This window comes from Centroberyx affinis, unplaced genomic scaffold (assembly GCF_046629955.1).
Source record: "Centroberyx affinis isolate AG114_WGS23_722 - 3 ecotype Tasmania unplaced genomic scaffold, CSIRO-AGI_Caff_v1 ptg004842l_1, whole genome shotgun sequence".
Lineage (NCBI taxonomy): Eukaryota > Metazoa > Chordata > Actinopteri > Beryciformes > Berycidae > Centroberyx > Centroberyx affinis.
This window is the reverse complement of record NW_027282365.1, coordinates 30171-47632: the sequence shown is the minus strand read 5'-3', so window position 1 is coordinate 47632 and position 17462 is coordinate 30171. Positions and strand designations below refer to the sequence as shown.

Sequence of the window (17462 nt, the reverse complement as noted above, 5' to 3'; positions counted from 1 at the left end):
AGACCACAGAGCGTGTTGAGGAATACAAATACCTCAGCACCACCATCCATCACAAACTCATCTTCAAGAGAAATACCCAAAACATCTTCTCAAAATGTCAGCAACGCCTCTTCTTCCTCAGAAGGTTTGTGAAGCATCAACACAAACACAGGATCTGCATTAAAATCATTGGCACAGACCAGGAACCACCCAGCAACCAGGAAGAAGGAGTCACATACACCTTCGGACCAGCTGATAACTCTGAGGCTAGTGTGGCTGCTTAGCAGGTGTCTTTACCTCTTGACTATTATAGTTTTTTACAATCACTTTGGCACTAATTTCAGAACCTTGATGTCATTTTTCAAAACTCTAGACACAAAACTCAAAACGGTTATCACGTGTAACACAAGCTGTCCAATGTTCAAAACATTGCATTTTTCATTCATATCTTTAAAGAAACCTTGCACTTGCAGAGTTTTGAAAAATGTGCATTTTGATCATCGGTTGTGAGTTTTGTGTCTAGAGTTTTGAAAAATGACATCAAGGTTCTGAAATTAGCGCCAAAGTGATTGTAAAAAACTGTAATTATAAACTCATGAGACATTTGTGTCTTTTCTGTTTTTCACATGTTTGTATTTTTATCTCCCCATGACTTACCTTCAGGTCCTGAGCTGCTGTTTGACAAACTCTGCTCTAGATCATTCCTGTTGATCTTCATCAAAACCTTCTTGGTCACCTCCAAAGAGTGTTGGTTGTAGGTCTGCACCATCTGATCCACTGTGTCCTGCCTGCCTGCATTCTCCAGTCGGCTCTTTGGGATGGCTGGGAAACCTTCCAGGATGTCATCCTGCTGCAGGAACCACTTGAATCTCTTGAGCTCTTCATCTCCCAAATCCTCCAGTGTTTTGATAAGGAGCCTTTTAGTTTTCGAGAGCTTTTCTTTATCCGTCGCCATCGTTGCTCCCTGGTAAATTCAAAGGATATTTTCAACTCAAAGGACAATTATGATGATGATGATTTAAAATGAATCTCATCTCATCTCATTAAAACTAGTATTGAGTAGTAGTAAGTAGTATAGATATGGAAGTCTTGTAAAAGTACTTTGTCAGCCAGATCACAAAAGGTAATTGATAATGTAATTGGTAACATTTGTTCTATTGTCTGATCATATATAACCCTTTGGTACAAACACACAGTACTTGTATATGTATGAATTTCTTCAACAAAGTTAGAGCAGGATGATTCCCTTTTTCTCTTTAACATTCCTTTATTTCTGTGAACTGGTTAATATTTGTATCTTTTAGTTCCTGGCTGTAACTCTTTCCAGCACCATGATGCCAGTAACTGGAATGAGCCTGATCTGAACATCACATGTTCTTGTTGCTATAAGTAAATATTGGGCCTCATGCAAGAACCACTCGTACGCACAGATTCGTTCTTAAATCACTCGTACGAGCGATTTAAGAGAACTTGCCTCATTCACCAATTTTCTCGTATTTGCAGTTTTCTCTTAGGTATGAACAAAACATACGAGTGGTCCAGACCTGTCGAACTTGTCACGTACAACCAACTTGCCGTTCTCCAAAGCTAAAAAAAACAAAACTTAGTTGTTGATTAATGGATTGTATCTCTGTCACTTTGAAGAAATGTTGAGTTTGAATATATAAATGACACTGTAAAGTAAAAAAACATGTTGAGATTAACCAGTACAGTGGTTACAGCAACAGGGAAAAGAGCAAGGCAGCACTGATGGCTTTTTCAAAAGAAGGTGCGTATGGTGGGTTACATAGTCAATACAAAGACAAAACAAAAAACACTAATAATCACCAGGTTATTTGACAAACACTCAGGTGAGTCAAAGGCAAGGTTAGATTGTATTGGGGGAAATACATTATAGAGGGAGATAAATCTGATTTCTAGGGTATTTTACTCCAGTTGATAACGTTAATGTGGATGCAAGTGAATCTAAACTTTAAAAAGAGAAATGGCTTTAGGTCTCACCAGGTTGAGGTGCAAGTCGCTGTCCAGGGTGACGTCGCTGGACACCTGACACTATCACCAGTTATGGCAGGTATCGGCCTGTTCTGTCATCTGTCTAACGGAGAATTCCTCCTGGCCCTCCTGTTACAGTCATGGATCGTCTTGCTTTTTGCATCTAATTTCATCTCAAGCCATTTATTTTTTTATTTCTGTGACAGTGCCCTAACGACAAATCACTATAGTCCTATAATATTCCTATAATACTCCGATATGGACTTAGAGTGTCTGTGGTACTCAGTAGTGAGTTTATACTGGTCTTATCATGGTATTTTTGTCTTCTGTAGTATCACTATAATATTCCTATAGGGAATTATAGCTTTGTTGTGATATTTATTTAGTATTCATCTAAAATGTATAGGAATAGTATAGTTGTTTTTCGTAAGGGAACACACATCAGACAACACTGCTGTAACAGCACAAGTTATTTTCTCCCATTCCTTGGCTTTAGCAGGGCCTTTGATGGCACTATTGAATGTTAAAAATATTATAAATATAAATATAAATATAAATATTATATGCTTTGGTTGACTTATTTCTGACTTCAGTCTCAGAGCTGGGAGACTTCTTCTTAGTCTTCCCTGTCATTTTTATGAATGAAGCTTCCCGACATATGAGCCGGACCCCTAACCTTATATGGCATTATTGGGGCGTCAATTATGCAAATTCACAATTCTCATGAACGCGCATTCATTTAGAACAGATGGAATTCATCATGTTTACGCAGGTCATTTACGACAGTTTTCTGAAGATACGAGCGTTTGGTGAATCTGACGTGGCGCTCTCGTACGAGTCCACCTCCCGAAAAAAGTACTTGAAATTTAAGATAAGAATACGAAAATGTTCTTGCATGAGGCCCATTCTCTTTATTTGACCTTTTGCACATTGTCTTGTGGTACAAAATTAGCTCAAAATACATTAATCTGGCATTTGTTGTTTAAAAGTGTATATCAGTTCTCTTTTCTGTGAAAGTGGAATAGAAACTCAGTAAACACACATGCCTCATATGCATTTAACATGATATGCATGTAAACCTTTAGAAGAACCTCACATAAACCAACCAGCATGCATAGCTCTGTTAGTGTCACATTATGGTTGCAGCACCCAGGACTCCATCTCACTAGCTGTGTTTTTTCACGGTGTGACTTCATGAGTGCAGGGTTTTAAAAAGTTGGGGCATTTTGAGGGTCCCTGCTGGTTTTCATGTCCCAAAAACTTTTTTGCCACCATTACAGTGGAATCAGCTTGAGCAAAGGAGGCAGTGTTTAACATTAACATTACAATGTTTAACTATATTATCAGTAGTTAAACATTTTGAATATATTTCTTCTTTCCAGATAAGCTGGAGTTTTACCTGTCTTGCTAGGAAGTCTGATACAAGGGTCTGTGGAGGAATTTTATATATAAGCTGTGCGCCACCAGGCCTGTAGGTGTCACTGCAGGCTGGTTGCATGTAAGTTTCTACTTCCTCTGTTAGCTCCACCCCCGAGCTATGTATAAATACTGACCGGAGCCTGTGTCCGCCGGGAGAAGGACCATGCCACTGCTAGGGTGATGACCTTTCTCCTGTGCACGTAAAATAAAGCATCATCAACAGCAGTCAGCTGAGTTTGTGTATTGATGAAATTCCACGACAGTCCTTCACTACATCTTAACAGGATTTTAGGATGGAATACCAGAGTCACTTATGCATGACATTTGATTCCTCCTGAGGTTTCAAAGAAAAAAAAAAAAATCATCCTTCATCTCTACATGTGAAAACACAGAGTGAGCACTTTTACAGCACTTTCTCTTCTCTAACTTTACTATGGAATTCAGTATAGAAAAAACTGAATAAAAGTGAACACTCTGTACTTTCACATGTAGTAAGAAGGATTGTAATCCTTAGGAACAAATGAGACTTGGACTTTGTGAAAGTAGGGTATTGATAAAGTCTTGTTGTTTTGTACACTCAGTGTATTAATAGTGGATCAAACTTCAGTCAATCTTATCCAAGCTGTCAGGCCTTCTGACTTCCTCATATCTCACCAGTGAAATGAGATTTGACAACAGTTAACTTGTGACCTGGTGTTGAGTTTATCTGGCAACACTAAAAGTAAAACATGTAAAAAAAAACTTCTTAGAGAAGGTTCAGTTTGGCCCTGAAGTCAAATGTTGGAAATCTGAGTACAATTAACTAATGAATATTCACATCTGTGAGCATCAAATACACATCTTGAAAAATTTCACAACATCATCATATACACAGTCATACAGTTGTACAAACACAACACAATTCTCCATACTTCATGTATCAAACATGTCTAATGTTTCCTGGTAGGATCCTTACCTGGTGAACTCACATCCAGATCAAGTCAAACAGACTTTCTAATGTCATCTGTAGAGGAAACACTGACAGAAGTTGCTTCCTGTTTTTATCATCAGTTCTGGGTAAGTCAGGGGGGGGGGCAACCAATCAGAGCAGTGGCTCTTTTTGGTTGCGAGAAACCAAAAGGTTTGACAGGAAGTGGCTGCATCCTCCAGGCTGCAAACTCTCTTCACTTAGCCAACCACAAGTCATGTGACATTGTGTATGTGAGAGTACTTTGTCAGCCAGATCATTAAAAGTAATTGATAATGTCAATTATCGCCTCGGCGTGACCAACTACGGAAGCAACCAAATGACACCACGTCTGTCAGTGACAGACGTGGTGCATAAATTGCATGCCCATGCATAAATTGCACGGGCGCTAAGCACGCTCAAGCATTGCTGGCTGACCCCCAGTCATGTTCCCACTGCGCGTCAGTGCCAGAAAAGATCCTGGAAAGAAGGCTGAGAGTGGCGGTGGCCAATAATCAGGACCCATGCCTGTCAGGAGTCACCCCAAAAGCCTCAACCAGCTCCTATCAGCCGCGAGCCGGAGCTCCTTGAAGTGGAACCAGGCTGTGAGGATGCAGAGGGCGATGCTAACTCTGACCTCCTCGACATGGACGAGATGGAGGAAGAGGAGGATTACTCCACCTTCCCTATTCAACAGTCCAGACCCCCCAGCGCATCCGAGGCTGTTCCCCCAGTGGACAGCAACTTATACGAGGTCTGCAAACAGGCCGCATCCAAACTGGGGATACAATGGCCAGCAGCCCAGGATGCCGAGGGGGCGGAGTAGTAAAGATCCCTATTTTCTTTCATATTTTTGACTTCCTTTCCTCACCTACCTCACTTCCTTTCCTCTCCTTTCCTCATCATTAATTGGCTCTTGTTTCACCCTTTGTCACCCCTCATTTACCTGATTGAGTTCACCTGATCACTCCTTATTTGAAGACTGCACTCCCTCTCACTCACTCTCTCACCTTCGCATGGGGTGGCAGTTCTGGTAAGAGGAGTTTTTTACTCTTTAGTTCTTATCCTATGTCCATGTTAGTTTAACTGGAAACTTTATTTATTCTTATTTCTTTAAGATGGACATGTGAGCCTAATTTGTGTTAAGTTTTAATCTTGTATTTGTTTTCTTTCAGATTCAAGCCCATGTTTGTTTTTCTTCCTTTCATGCTCATAAATGCAATTCTTTGATTTGGAGAAATTAAACCTTTGTTCAGAAGATTGAAGTTTCCTGCCTTATTTCCATGCATTCTGATCCGATGCCCATGATGATAGTCAACTTTTCATTCTGAACCTCCTACTTTACAGGCGGAGAGAGACCTGTATGACAGTAAGAGGCTCCTACCAGCCCAACCGCCATCAAAACAACTCCTACCAGCAGTGCCCGCTTGTATGAAGGAAATGAGCCGGTACCGGTCCAGTACGTTTAGGAGTAAGCTTCCTACCAAGGGCTACTCTAAGCTGGAGATCCACAGGATGGGGGAACCGGGGCTGGCCGAACCCCCAGTGGTGGAGCGTTCAGTGGCTTATCACCTCCACCCTGACCGCTGCTCTCTCTCAGCCTCCTCCACCATTTCTCTGCCTAGCAAAACGGAGCGCTTCACCGCCTCCGTTTTCCAGAGGATGTACAACTACGCAGCACAGTCAGCGTACGCTCTAAACGCAATAACACTGCTATCTGCGTACCAGGCGGAAATCCTAGAAGAGATGGGCCGACAGCTGGACACAGGGTCACCTAACCCGGCCCTCTGGGACGAGATCTGTGTGGTGAACGACCTCATCCTGCGCTCCTCACGCAGCGCAGTGCAAGGCTGCGGTCGAGTGATGGGACTTGCAGTCTCAGGTGAGAGGGCCCTGTGGCTGAACCTCTCAGGCCTGAGTGATGGACAGAAGGCAGAGGTGATGGACGCCGCATACGACCCCACCAAAGGTCTTTTCGGTCCAGCTCTGGAAAAGATGAGGGAAACCAGCACCCTCAGGAAACAAGAAGGTGAAGCCTTTGACTTCTGCCTACCGCGGAAACACATCCCTCGCCCCCCTCAGGGACTAAGGGCTGGCTTCGGGGGAGACAGGGGGGTGCCAAACCACAGAGGCAGGCAGCTGGCCAACAGACTAATCAGCAGCCTCGGTCAGAAAACCCAAAGCCATGGGGCAAACACTCCTTCGCTGCCATTGCAGCGAAGGAGGCCCGGGGGGTGACGTCACTGCAGTGCGACTACAAAGGCCTCACTCCCTGCCCGGGTAGACCAACGGCGCACATGTGCAGTTCACCCGTGAGTTTTGTCCACTATTTCTCAGGGGTACAGACTACAGTTCGCTGTGAGACCACCCAGATTCAAAGGTGTGTTAGTTTCAGTGGCCAAGGGGGATTCAGCACGAGTCTTAGAGGACGAAATAACATCCCTATGAAGCAAACAAGCGATCAGAGCCGTCCCGAGCGAGGAAGCTCAACAAGGTTTTTACTCCCGTTACTTCCTCGTTCCGAAGAAAGGGAGCTCATCCCTTCGCCCCATTTTAGATCTCCATATGTTAAACAGACACCTACGGAAATAGACGTTCAGGATGTTAACACACAAAGTGCTCTGTCGCTCAATCCGTCCGGGCGATTGGTTTGTAACAATCGATCTCTCTGACGCATATTTTCATATCACCATTTATCCCGCTCACAGGAAATTTCTCAGGTTTGCTTATCAGGGCAGAGCCTACCAATACCAAGCCATCCCTTTCGGGCTGTCATTAGCCCCGAGGGTGTTCAGCAAGTGTGTGGAGGCAGCTCTGTCTCCGTTAAGGAACAGCGGCATCAGAATATTCTCGTACATAGACGACTATCTGATATGCTCCCACTCGCGGGAACAGGCAGTCAGGGATTCTGCTACGGTGATAAATCATCTCAGGGATCTGGGGTTCAATAGGGGTTCAAGCTTAAACATATTTTAGTAGCAACTGCTGCCTTAAACTCTTTTTGAAAACAGACACAGATGATGACATTTTTATAGTGTTGTCAAGCCCATTCCACACCTGTGGACCTCTGCAAACCACACTAAAGTTCATACATTTAAGTTTACGTTTCTTACCCTTTATAAGATGCTTTTGTCTAGTCTTATATGTATGCGAGGGAAGGTAAGTCGGAATAAGGTCACAAAGTCGTCTGTCGTTGAGCATGTATACAACATTATACATTATACAAGCATTGTGAAAGATATTACATTCAGTAAGCTTCAGAAGACTGTAGCTGTGGAAAAGGTCAGTGGGAGCTTTACCTTGCACCATGATATGGCACGTATAACTTTCTTCTGTAAAATCTGTAGTTTCTCAAGATAACTAGGGAAAGTATTGCACCATATAACATTACAGTAATTTATATGAGGCTCAAATAAAGTCTGATATAAGGTTAGAAGTGCTTCAAGCGGAAGAAAATTTCTCAACTTGAAAAATAAACCAACATATTTGGACAATTTTTTTCGTCAATTCATCAATATGGCCCTTACAGTTTAGAAATTCATCAATGTGAACCCCCAGGAATTTGGTGGACTTCACTCTCTCAATAACCCGACCGTTTATTTTGATACAAACATGTTCAACATTATTTTGATTTCTATTGGAGCGAAAAACAATGACGTTTGTCTTGCTTATATTTAAGGATAATTTATTGCATTTAAACCATGTATCCATCTTAACCAGTTCCTCATTTAGATTATTTTGTAGATCATTTAGATTTTTGTGTGATAAGAATAAATTTGTAACATCAGCAAATAATACTTTATGTAGAATGCTAGAGGAATTCACAAAATCATTTATATACAGACTGAAGAGGAGTGGCCCTAAAATTGATCCCTGGAGGACCCCATATTTGATGGTTTTACTTTGAGATTTGTGACCATTTACATAAACATATTGCTTCCTCCCATAATATAGCTTCTGAACCAACTGAGCCCTGTGTCTCTGACACCATAATGTTGTAGTTTGTTTAGAAGAATTTCAAAGTCAATAGTGTCAAATGCTTTTGATAAATCAAGGAAAATTCCAGTGCTGCAGTCGCCTTTATCAATAGTGTCATTGATTTTTTCGAAAAGATCAAGAATCGCCAAACAAGTGGTGCTCTTTTTTCTAAAGCCATACTGTGATGGAACAAGAATATTTGATTTATCTAAGTAATCACTAAGTCTACTATACACAATTTTCTCCAATACTTTGGAGAGAGTAGGCAATATAGATATAGTTTCGGTAGTTGTGCATATCACTTTTTTCACCAGACTTAAAGACTGGTACAATTTTAGCAATCTTTGTCATTTTAGGCACAACCCCACAAAGCAAAGAGAGATTGTTAGAGTAAACAAGTGGCTCCACAATTTCATTCACAATAGTTTTAAGAATTTTGCTACAGATTTCATCTGCGCCAGCTGTATGGGAACTTTTCATATTCATAATGATTTTAAAGACTTCATTTCTGTCAGTTGGCGTCAAAAAGAATGAATTCAAATAATTACCTTTAAGATATTGTCTGAAAGTAGCACCCTGTGGTTGACTAATTTTATTAGAGAGATTTTCACCTATGGAGATAAAATGATTGTTGAAGCTGCAAGATCAGCATTGTCAAAATCATTGCTGGCATTTCTGGCATTGTGTTTGATTTTGGTGTCAGGAAGCAGAGTGTTTTTGTGACCGGCTGAGGACTTTGTTGAGCACCTTCCAGGATTGCTTTTGATCACCCTGAGAAGCTTTAATAAGCTCAGTGTAGTGTCTTCGCTTACTCATTCGTATTACATGTGTGAGTTTATTTCTGTATTTTGTATATGATTCTTTATTTGCATCGCTTGGATTTTTAATATGGCGCTTATAAAGTTTGTTCTTTTTATTGATGGATTTTAAGACACCACTAGTAAGCTGTAATTTCTGATCTGCAGCACCACGTTTAATGGTCTTTTCAGGTGCGATCAATGGAGTCAGTTATTTCACTAATTAGAACATTATATACGGTGTCTGGATCTTTACAGTTATAGACTGAGTCCCATGTTTTGGCTCGCAGGTTTTCGCATAGTTGTTGCAAGGTTTTTTCATTCAGAACTTTAACTTTTGTTTTAGGACGTGAATCATCAATCTTTTTAGCAAGATCAATGAATAATACAATAGGAAAATGGTCTGTAATGTCCGAAAATATTACACCTGAATCAATACAAGCATTTTGACTATATTCAGTGATGGTATCAATGATTGACTTGCTGGATTTCGTTACTCTAGTAAATGTATTTATGGTGGGGAAAAAGGATGAAGAATATAATGTTAATAAAATCGTTTTTAACATTATCCTCTTTAGAAATATCGATATTAAAATCCCCAAGAATAAAACAATTTTTATTATTTTTATTTATGCAATAGAAGAGTTCATCCAGTTTAATCTTGAAAGTGTCAAAGTCAGAGTCTGGGGGTCGATAAATCACTCCAACAATTAAGTTTTTACCATTGTTTACATTTATCTCAATAAATAGAGAATCTGAGTGACCATCTTCAAGGATGAGGTCATCACAAATATTTACGGAGTGTCCTGAATCTACATATAAACACACTCCACCACCTGGTCTGCCAAGTCTATTTCTGTTATATAATCTGTAACCATCAAGGTTAAGAATATCCACATATGATCTATCATAAGCCAGGTTTCACTGCAGCCAATTACATTAAAACTACGGCCTATGTGATGCTTATTCAGACTTATAGTGTTAAGATGTAGCAATGAATAGTATGAATATACAATTTAGCTTCCCACCGATGTTAAAGCAATGCTGTTCAAATACTTCATAATTTCCATTTCGTTTGGCTTTCTTACTGTTGGGCTTTGGCCCAAGGCGATGGCTCCTGTCAATTTCAGAGGGCTGCACCTCTATGTTGAGATTATTTTTAAAAATGTCACTAATAACCTTATTAGTGTTTTCACAATCGTTTTCTGGTCCACCAAAAACAAGAAGACAGTTCCGTCTTGTACTGCTCTTGTTCGTCAGGCAGGTGTGTCAAACTCAAGGCCCGGCACCTCATTTTATGTGGCCCGCGAGAGCTTGCAAAAAATATAATTTGCGCAATACAATTCTATGCTGCGTTAAGGAAGTACGGTGTCCATAAACTTCATGTCCCAGAATGCATCCCGGTTTTGAGGCAGCATAGGAAAGCCCTGTGTTCTACACACTTTTCTGGCAAATATAGGCCTATATTGATGTGGGCGGAGATAATCGGCCTTTTCCAGACGTGTTTGGACCGTGTGTGCAGGTGCACAGAGATTCCCGGTGAGTGTACAGTGATATCTGGTCATTTGCAACAGTATACGGGAGTGAGCTGACATTTAACGAGGCGTGCACAGGGACAGAAATCTCCGGTACACAAAAGTTGTGCGTTCTCGGGGAATTACGGATGTGTGGCGGCCCGAATATCTCCCGGCACGTCTCCAGACATGTCCGGTTACAGTGCGTTTCCGTACGCGTGTACAGAGATGTACAGGATGGAAACGTAACTTTTCATCAAATTAATAAAAAAAACGTTGATTACCATGGCAACGGTAGAAGCTTCGAAGCATTCGGGTCAGCCCCAAGGAGGTTCTATATTAACTGGAGGCTGAACGGAAAAATGGCCGCCCATTCATTTGAACGTAAGCTGCTCACCCAGCGCATACGCCAAAAAAGTTTTTTTCTTCCTGGTTTACTTCCGTGATGTGCGGCCCACAGAACTTGCGCAGTAGTGTCTGTTTACGTATTCCCGCCAGGATTAGCGGGCCCACGAGCGAGCCCCGCCTTGGCCCCACCTTGGCCCCACCTTGGCCCCGCCTTGGCCCAGTCGCGCTCTCGTCATCCAGTGAGCCGGGCGGAGCGAGCAGGTGCAGGTGGGAGCGTGGGAACGGACAGTTTGGTGGGGGGGGCGGCTGAGAGAGAGAGAGAGAGAGAAGGAATCTCCTAAAGTTCATATTCGTCTGCCCCTCAATACTTCATGTTCATTCAGCGTCAACATGTAGATCTGATTTAGTTTAAATAACCTATTCAATTTTTGTAAGAGGATTTAGAAAATTATATACAAGATGGAGTTGTTATCTTCGACTCAAACAGGCACCCAATCCAATCAAATACATTACATTCTGACATTTAAATGCAGCTTCAGTTCCTTGCTATTTTATTTGAGTTACAGAACTAGGTAATGAAAATCATGAGTTGGCCCTGTAAGTTATCCTTGTACAAGCATTTACAGCACTGTGCCGTGGTAGTTTGACAAGATGTCATCATACAGTTAGTGTTGGAGCCGTTTCACATTAGTGCCGCCCCTACTGTTGGCATAGGTGAATAGCGGCATAGCTTACTTTAATTAAGCATCAGGTGCGCGTGGAGGCAGAACGCCAGAAAGAGAAAAGGTTTTCAACCGCACGCACGCATGCACGCATGCACATGTACTAGAATATAGATTAACGAGCATGGTAGAAAGAGTTTGTTTCGAATATTTGTTTTTTTTGTTTGTTTGTTGATTTGAACTCGAATCCCTGCTCTGTTTGAGTTGCTTTGCCTTTTTATTTTTATACATCGATCGCACACACACACTCCAACCACAAACTCTCCGCTTGGACTCCAGCATAAGAAGATCATCAACCAAGAACATCAAACCGTGAGTAACCTAAGCAGCAGAAGAATCCAAGTGTGAGCGCGTTGTTGCCCCGTATTATCTGGCGTAAAGGCTGTTGGTAAAGGTGAAAGCCATAGGCCTTACACAAAAGTTGAAAACCTTTCCTGATACGGACGCTGTATCGTTGGAAATGGACTCGGATTGAAACAGATAATTGAAACGGATGTGTCTCGCCTAACTGAAGTTTATGGAATACGTGATGTGATGTTTTGGAAATTGAACGTGGAAATTGTTTGCTGTGGACAAGGATTGCTGTTGGTGCGTTCTGAGTGTGAAAAGAAGAGGACCGCCGCTACATCTTCCGTGAATATTGACGGTCTGTGTATTTTGCCGTTTTAATTATGTCTGCGCATGAGAGTGAAAAATTATCTGAAGCTGTTGGTGGAGTGACTGAAGTTAGTACAATTCACTGTTCTGAAAAAATCATACACTTGCCTGTGACTGATGGAAAAAGACAAGGGAAGCCAACACAAAGGGCCCTTGAAGCTAATTTTGCAAAACAATGTAAGGCAAGAAAAGCTAAACTTGGACAGCTCACAAGCAAAAGGAATGTTATAGAACCACTTCTGGTCGATTTCAGAAATATTGAATTGGTGAAACAACTATTCAGTGGATTTATTGATAAAACAAATGAGTTCAAAGCACTTCACATGTCAGTACAGCAACTACTACAGAAAGAAGAAATGGAAAAGGACCATAATCAGTGGTACATGCCAAAAATTCTATTGTTGCAAGAATTTCATGACAAAGTTGAACAATGGCTAAAAGAGGCACCTTTTCCACAAGTGACACAAGCACTAAGTTTAAAATCAAGTGATAATGTTTCAGTTGGCATGATTAGCAGAAGATTCAGCGGAAGCACTTCAAGTACCTCCTCAGTTCGTCGTCAGGCAGAGGCAGAAAAAGCAGCTCTACTTGCACGTGCTGCTACTCTTAAGCAAAGGCAGGCATTGGAAATGGAGGAGGCAAATTTGAAAGCAAGAAAGGAAGCATTTGAATTGGAAGTGGAAATTTCAGCTGCTAATGCAAAGTTGAAAGTGTTGGATGCTACTCAGGATGTAGACCCCAAGCCTACTGCTAAACCTTCAGACCGCATCAATGAATATTTTGCATCAATGGCACATGTACCATTGGACAATATGGAGGATGATGATGATGATGATGATGGTGATGACTATGATGATGATGAGGAAAATGGAGCTTCACAACAGCCAACCAACTATCATGCCCCTAGTGGCCAATCACATCACTTTCGGGGACAGAAATCTCAGCAGCTGCCTTCATGGCAACAGATGCCTACTACTCACCAACAACCCAACCCAAATGTTGGCTTTCAAGATGGTGCTCAGTTTAACTTTCAACCAAGTGGAGGCATGATGGAGATTATGAGGAAACAAAACGAAATCACAGAAATGTTAATACAAGAACAGAGACTCTCACTCTTGCCATCCCGAGAGATTCCTGTTTTTAAAGGTGATCCGTTAAATTATATCACCTTCATTAGAACATTTGAACACTGTGTAGAAAGCAAAACAACCAACAACGGAGATAGATTGCTCTTTTTTGAACAGTTTACTGATGGACAACCAAAGGCAATGGTGAGGAGCTGCCTTCACATGGATTCCCAAAAAGGCTATGTGGAGGCAAAAAGGCTGTTACACAAACACTTTGGGAATGAGGTTTTTATTGCTGCTGCCTATCAGGAAAAGATTTTGAATTGGGATGTAATCCGGTCAGAGGATAGGAAAGCCTTGCACAAATATTCACTATTCCTGAGAACATGCTGTAACGCTATGAATGGTAATGAGATTCTGCAAGACATGAACAATCCTACACACATGAAGTCTGTGATGTCAAAGCTACCATTCAAGCTTAGAGAGAGGTGGAGGACAGTGGCGTATGACTTTCATAAGCGCACAAACCAAAGAGCCAAGTTTCAACAGCTTGTGAATTTTATTGAAAGACAAGCAAACATTGCCGTTGATCCCCTCTTTGGAGACATTCAAGATACTGTATCAACGAAAGACAAGAAGGCAAACCCTCGAAGCAGCAAATTTAAATCCATTCCTGGTTCATCATACAATAAGAGCAGTTTTGCCACTGTAACAGAAACACATGAGCAAAGGAATGAACATCCAAACACAAACACTACATCCATGCCACTGAAGACATGTTTGTTTTGCAAAAGAAATCACAGCACGGAGCTGTGCAAAGAGTTTGACAAGAAGATGCACAAGGACAAAGTTGAGTTCTTTAAAATGAATGGTTTATGTTTCGGTTGTGTTAACAAGGGACACATGAGTAAGGAATGTAAAAGGCGAATGACTTGTAAGATATGTTCAAAGAGGCATCCTACTGTGTTGCACATTGAAATGAAGAAAGATGCAAGTCCAAGCACAGATAATGTGTCGGTAAGCAGTGCGTTAGTCACTATGAAAAAGCCTATCCATATTGGGGCTGGTGACCAACAGAAACTGTCAATTGTTCCTGTACAAGTTAAGTTGACAAATTCCAACCAGAGACTCCAAACGTATGCTTTCCTTGATCCAGGAAGCACTGGGACTTTCTGCACAGAAGCTTTAAGGAAGCAACTGAATGCCAAAGCGACACAAACTAGAATCCTACTTCGCACTCTAGGACAAGAAAAGGTCATCGGTATCGACATGATCAATGGGCTGGAAGTGTCAAGTCTTGAAGGAGATGATTTTCATAAACTGCCACCACTCTACACCCAAGAAGAGATTCCTGTTACCAAGGAGCAAATTCCCACTCAGGATGATGTGCAAGAATGGGACTACCTAGAAGAGGTTAAGTTGCCATATATCGATGCAGACATTGGACTCCTGATTGGTAATGATGCAGCTAAGCTTATGGAGCCTTGGGCAGTGATCAATAGCAAGGGTAATGGACCCTATGCAGTTAAGACAAGACTTGGATGGGTGGTTAATGGACTACTACATGAAAACACGAGCCAGAAGCAGCCAAACCACATTTTCAGCGATCGCATATCAATAGTAAACCTGAATGACCTCATGATCCAACAATACAACTATGATTTTCCAGAAAGACGCTACGAAGAGAAGTCAGAAATGTCTATGGAAGATAAAAGATTCATGCAAATCATGTCTAACTCTACTGAGATGAAGGATGGTCACTACCAGCTAAAACTTCCATTCAAGCAGAATGACATCGCAATGCCTAACAACCGCCATCTTGCAGAGCAGCGTGCTATGTCACTGAAAAGGAAGTTCAGAAAGGATCCTGAGTTTCACAAAGAGTATACTAACTTTCTTGAAAGTGTAATTCAAAAGGGACACGCCGAAACTGTACCACAAGAGCAGCTAAAACAAGAGGAAGGAAAGATCTGGTACTTGCCTCATCATGGAGTGCGTCATCCCAAAAAACACAAACTTCGTGTAGTCTTTGACTGTTCAGCGTCATTTCAAGGAACTTCATTAAATGATGAACTTATTCAAGGCCCAAACTTAACCAATACATTGTTGGGTGTCTTGATCCGATTTAGACAGGAGCCAGTGGCAATGATGGCGGACGTAGAAGGCATGTTTCATCAAGTGAAAGTCACACTAGCTGACAGCAATTTCCTTCGATTCCTATGGTGGACAAATGGTGATGTCAGTCAAAGCCTAGTTGAGTACCGAATGACAGTGCATCTGTTTGGAGCAACATCTTCATCCAGTTGTTCTAGTTATGCCTTGAGAAGGACTGCTGAAGATAACAAAGACAAGTTCTCAGCAGTGGCTGTTAATGCTGTGAAGGAGAATTTCTATGTTGATGATTGTTTGAAGTCTGTGTCAAGTGAGAACGACTGCATAGCACTATGTAAAGAACTAAGAACCCTGTGTGCTCAAGGAGGTTTCCGCCTAACCAAATGGGTAAGCAACAGCCGTGCTGTATTGACCTCTATTCCAGAGGAAGAACGAGCTACTGAAGTGAAAGACATTGACTTGGATAAGAAGCACCTACCGGTTGAGCGGGCCCTTGGGGTGCAGTGGAATGTGGAAGAGGATACATTCACGATTCAAGTGAATATGAAGAATCAACCCTACACAAGAAGAGGAATCCTCTCGACTGTAAGTTCAGTCTACGACCCGCTGGGATTTTTAGCTCCATTCATATTCGCTGCGAAGCATATCTTGCAGCAGCTATGTAAACTGAATTATGGATGGGACGACAGGATTCCAGAGGCCTTATGTCAGTCATGGCATAAATGGCTCACTGGACTACAACAGATGGAGAACTTCAGCATTGCAAGATGTATAAGATCTAAGGAATTTGGCGAGATCAAGTCAGCCCAACTTCATCACTTCAGCGATGCAAGCGAGTCAGGATATGGTACTGTGACCTACCTGAAACTGAGCAACGCTGAGGACCAAGTACATCTCGCTTTAGTCATGGCAAAGGCAAGAGTCGCCCCCTTGAAGCAAGTCACGATTCCAAGAATGGAACTCACAGCTGCCGTACTTGCAGTACGAGTCGACAGGATGCTAGAGACAGAGCTACGCCTTCCACTTAGAAGAGCTGTGTTTTGGACAGACAGTACCTCTGTCTTGAAGTATATCAGAAACAACACCAAAAGATTCCAGACATTTGTGGCTAACAGAGTCGGCATTATCAGAGAACTCTCTGCTATTGAACAGTGGAGATACGTGAGCACCAAGATCAACCCTGCAGACCATGTATCCCGAGGTCTTACAGCTGATGCATTTTTAAAGTGTGAAAGCTGGAAGAATGGTCCAGACCTCCTACAAGAAAAGGAAGAGACATGGCCTGACTTACCTGCTGATCTCGCCTCCATACCAGCCGACGATCCTGAAATCAAAAGAGAGAAGGTTACAGTCAATACCATTCAGACAACAGATCAAGATCCTACTAGCACTCTGATACATCACTACTCAAGTCTCGATAGATTGAAAAGAGCTGTAGCATGGATGCTGCAATTTAAAACTCACCTTTTGCAACTGAGTAGGAAAAGGAAAGACATGTTTGCCATGGTACAAGTTCAAGAACCAGACCCAGACAGACAAAGACATATGATTGAAGTAGAGATAAAAAGGTTCAAAGACACTGTAAGAGTACACAGCCTCTCTCAGGATGATTTGAACAAGGCAGAGATGGCTGTTGTACAATTCTGTCAAAGACAAGGATTTCAAGAGGAGATTGAAACTTTGCAGAAGGGAAGCTTGAACGTGAGAAAAGACAGTTCAATCTACAAGTTTGATCCGAAACTTGTCCAGGAGGTATTAAGAGTGGGTGGGAGACTAAGCAGAGCAGCCATGCCGGAAGACGCAAAGCACCCTGCCATCCTCCCAAAAGACCACCATGTGTCTAAGCTCATTCTTCGAAATATCCATCGGCAAGTAGGACACAATGGGAGAAACCACATGCTTTCCTTGCTGAGACAAAGGTATTAGATTCC

General features: G+C 41.9%; 1 protein-coding gene across 2 annotated transcripts in view; it reads right to left on the bottom strand.

Moving 5' to 3' along the window:
• LOC139666160 (NACHT, LRR and PYD domains-containing protein 3-like) overlaps window positions 1-4394 on the bottom strand; it is a 50341-nt gene extending 45947 nt beyond the window's left edge. Inside the window, exons 1-3 of one of the 2 annotated variants that reach the window (XM_071545283.1) lie at window positions 4346-4394; window positions 3525-3582; window positions 637-943 (exon numbers count right to left, since the gene is read on the bottom strand). In XM_071545283.1, coding sequence (XP_071401384.1) covers window positions 637-934 — 298 coding nt within the window. In that variant the 5' untranslated portion in view covers window positions 935-943; window positions 3525-3582; window positions 4346-4394. Of the gene's footprint in view, window positions 1-636; window positions 944-3524; window positions 3583-4345 lie in introns of those variants that run through there. The other variant, XM_071545284.1, reaches the window with a different exon arrangement.
• Window positions 4395-17462: the final 13068 nt, after the last annotated feature.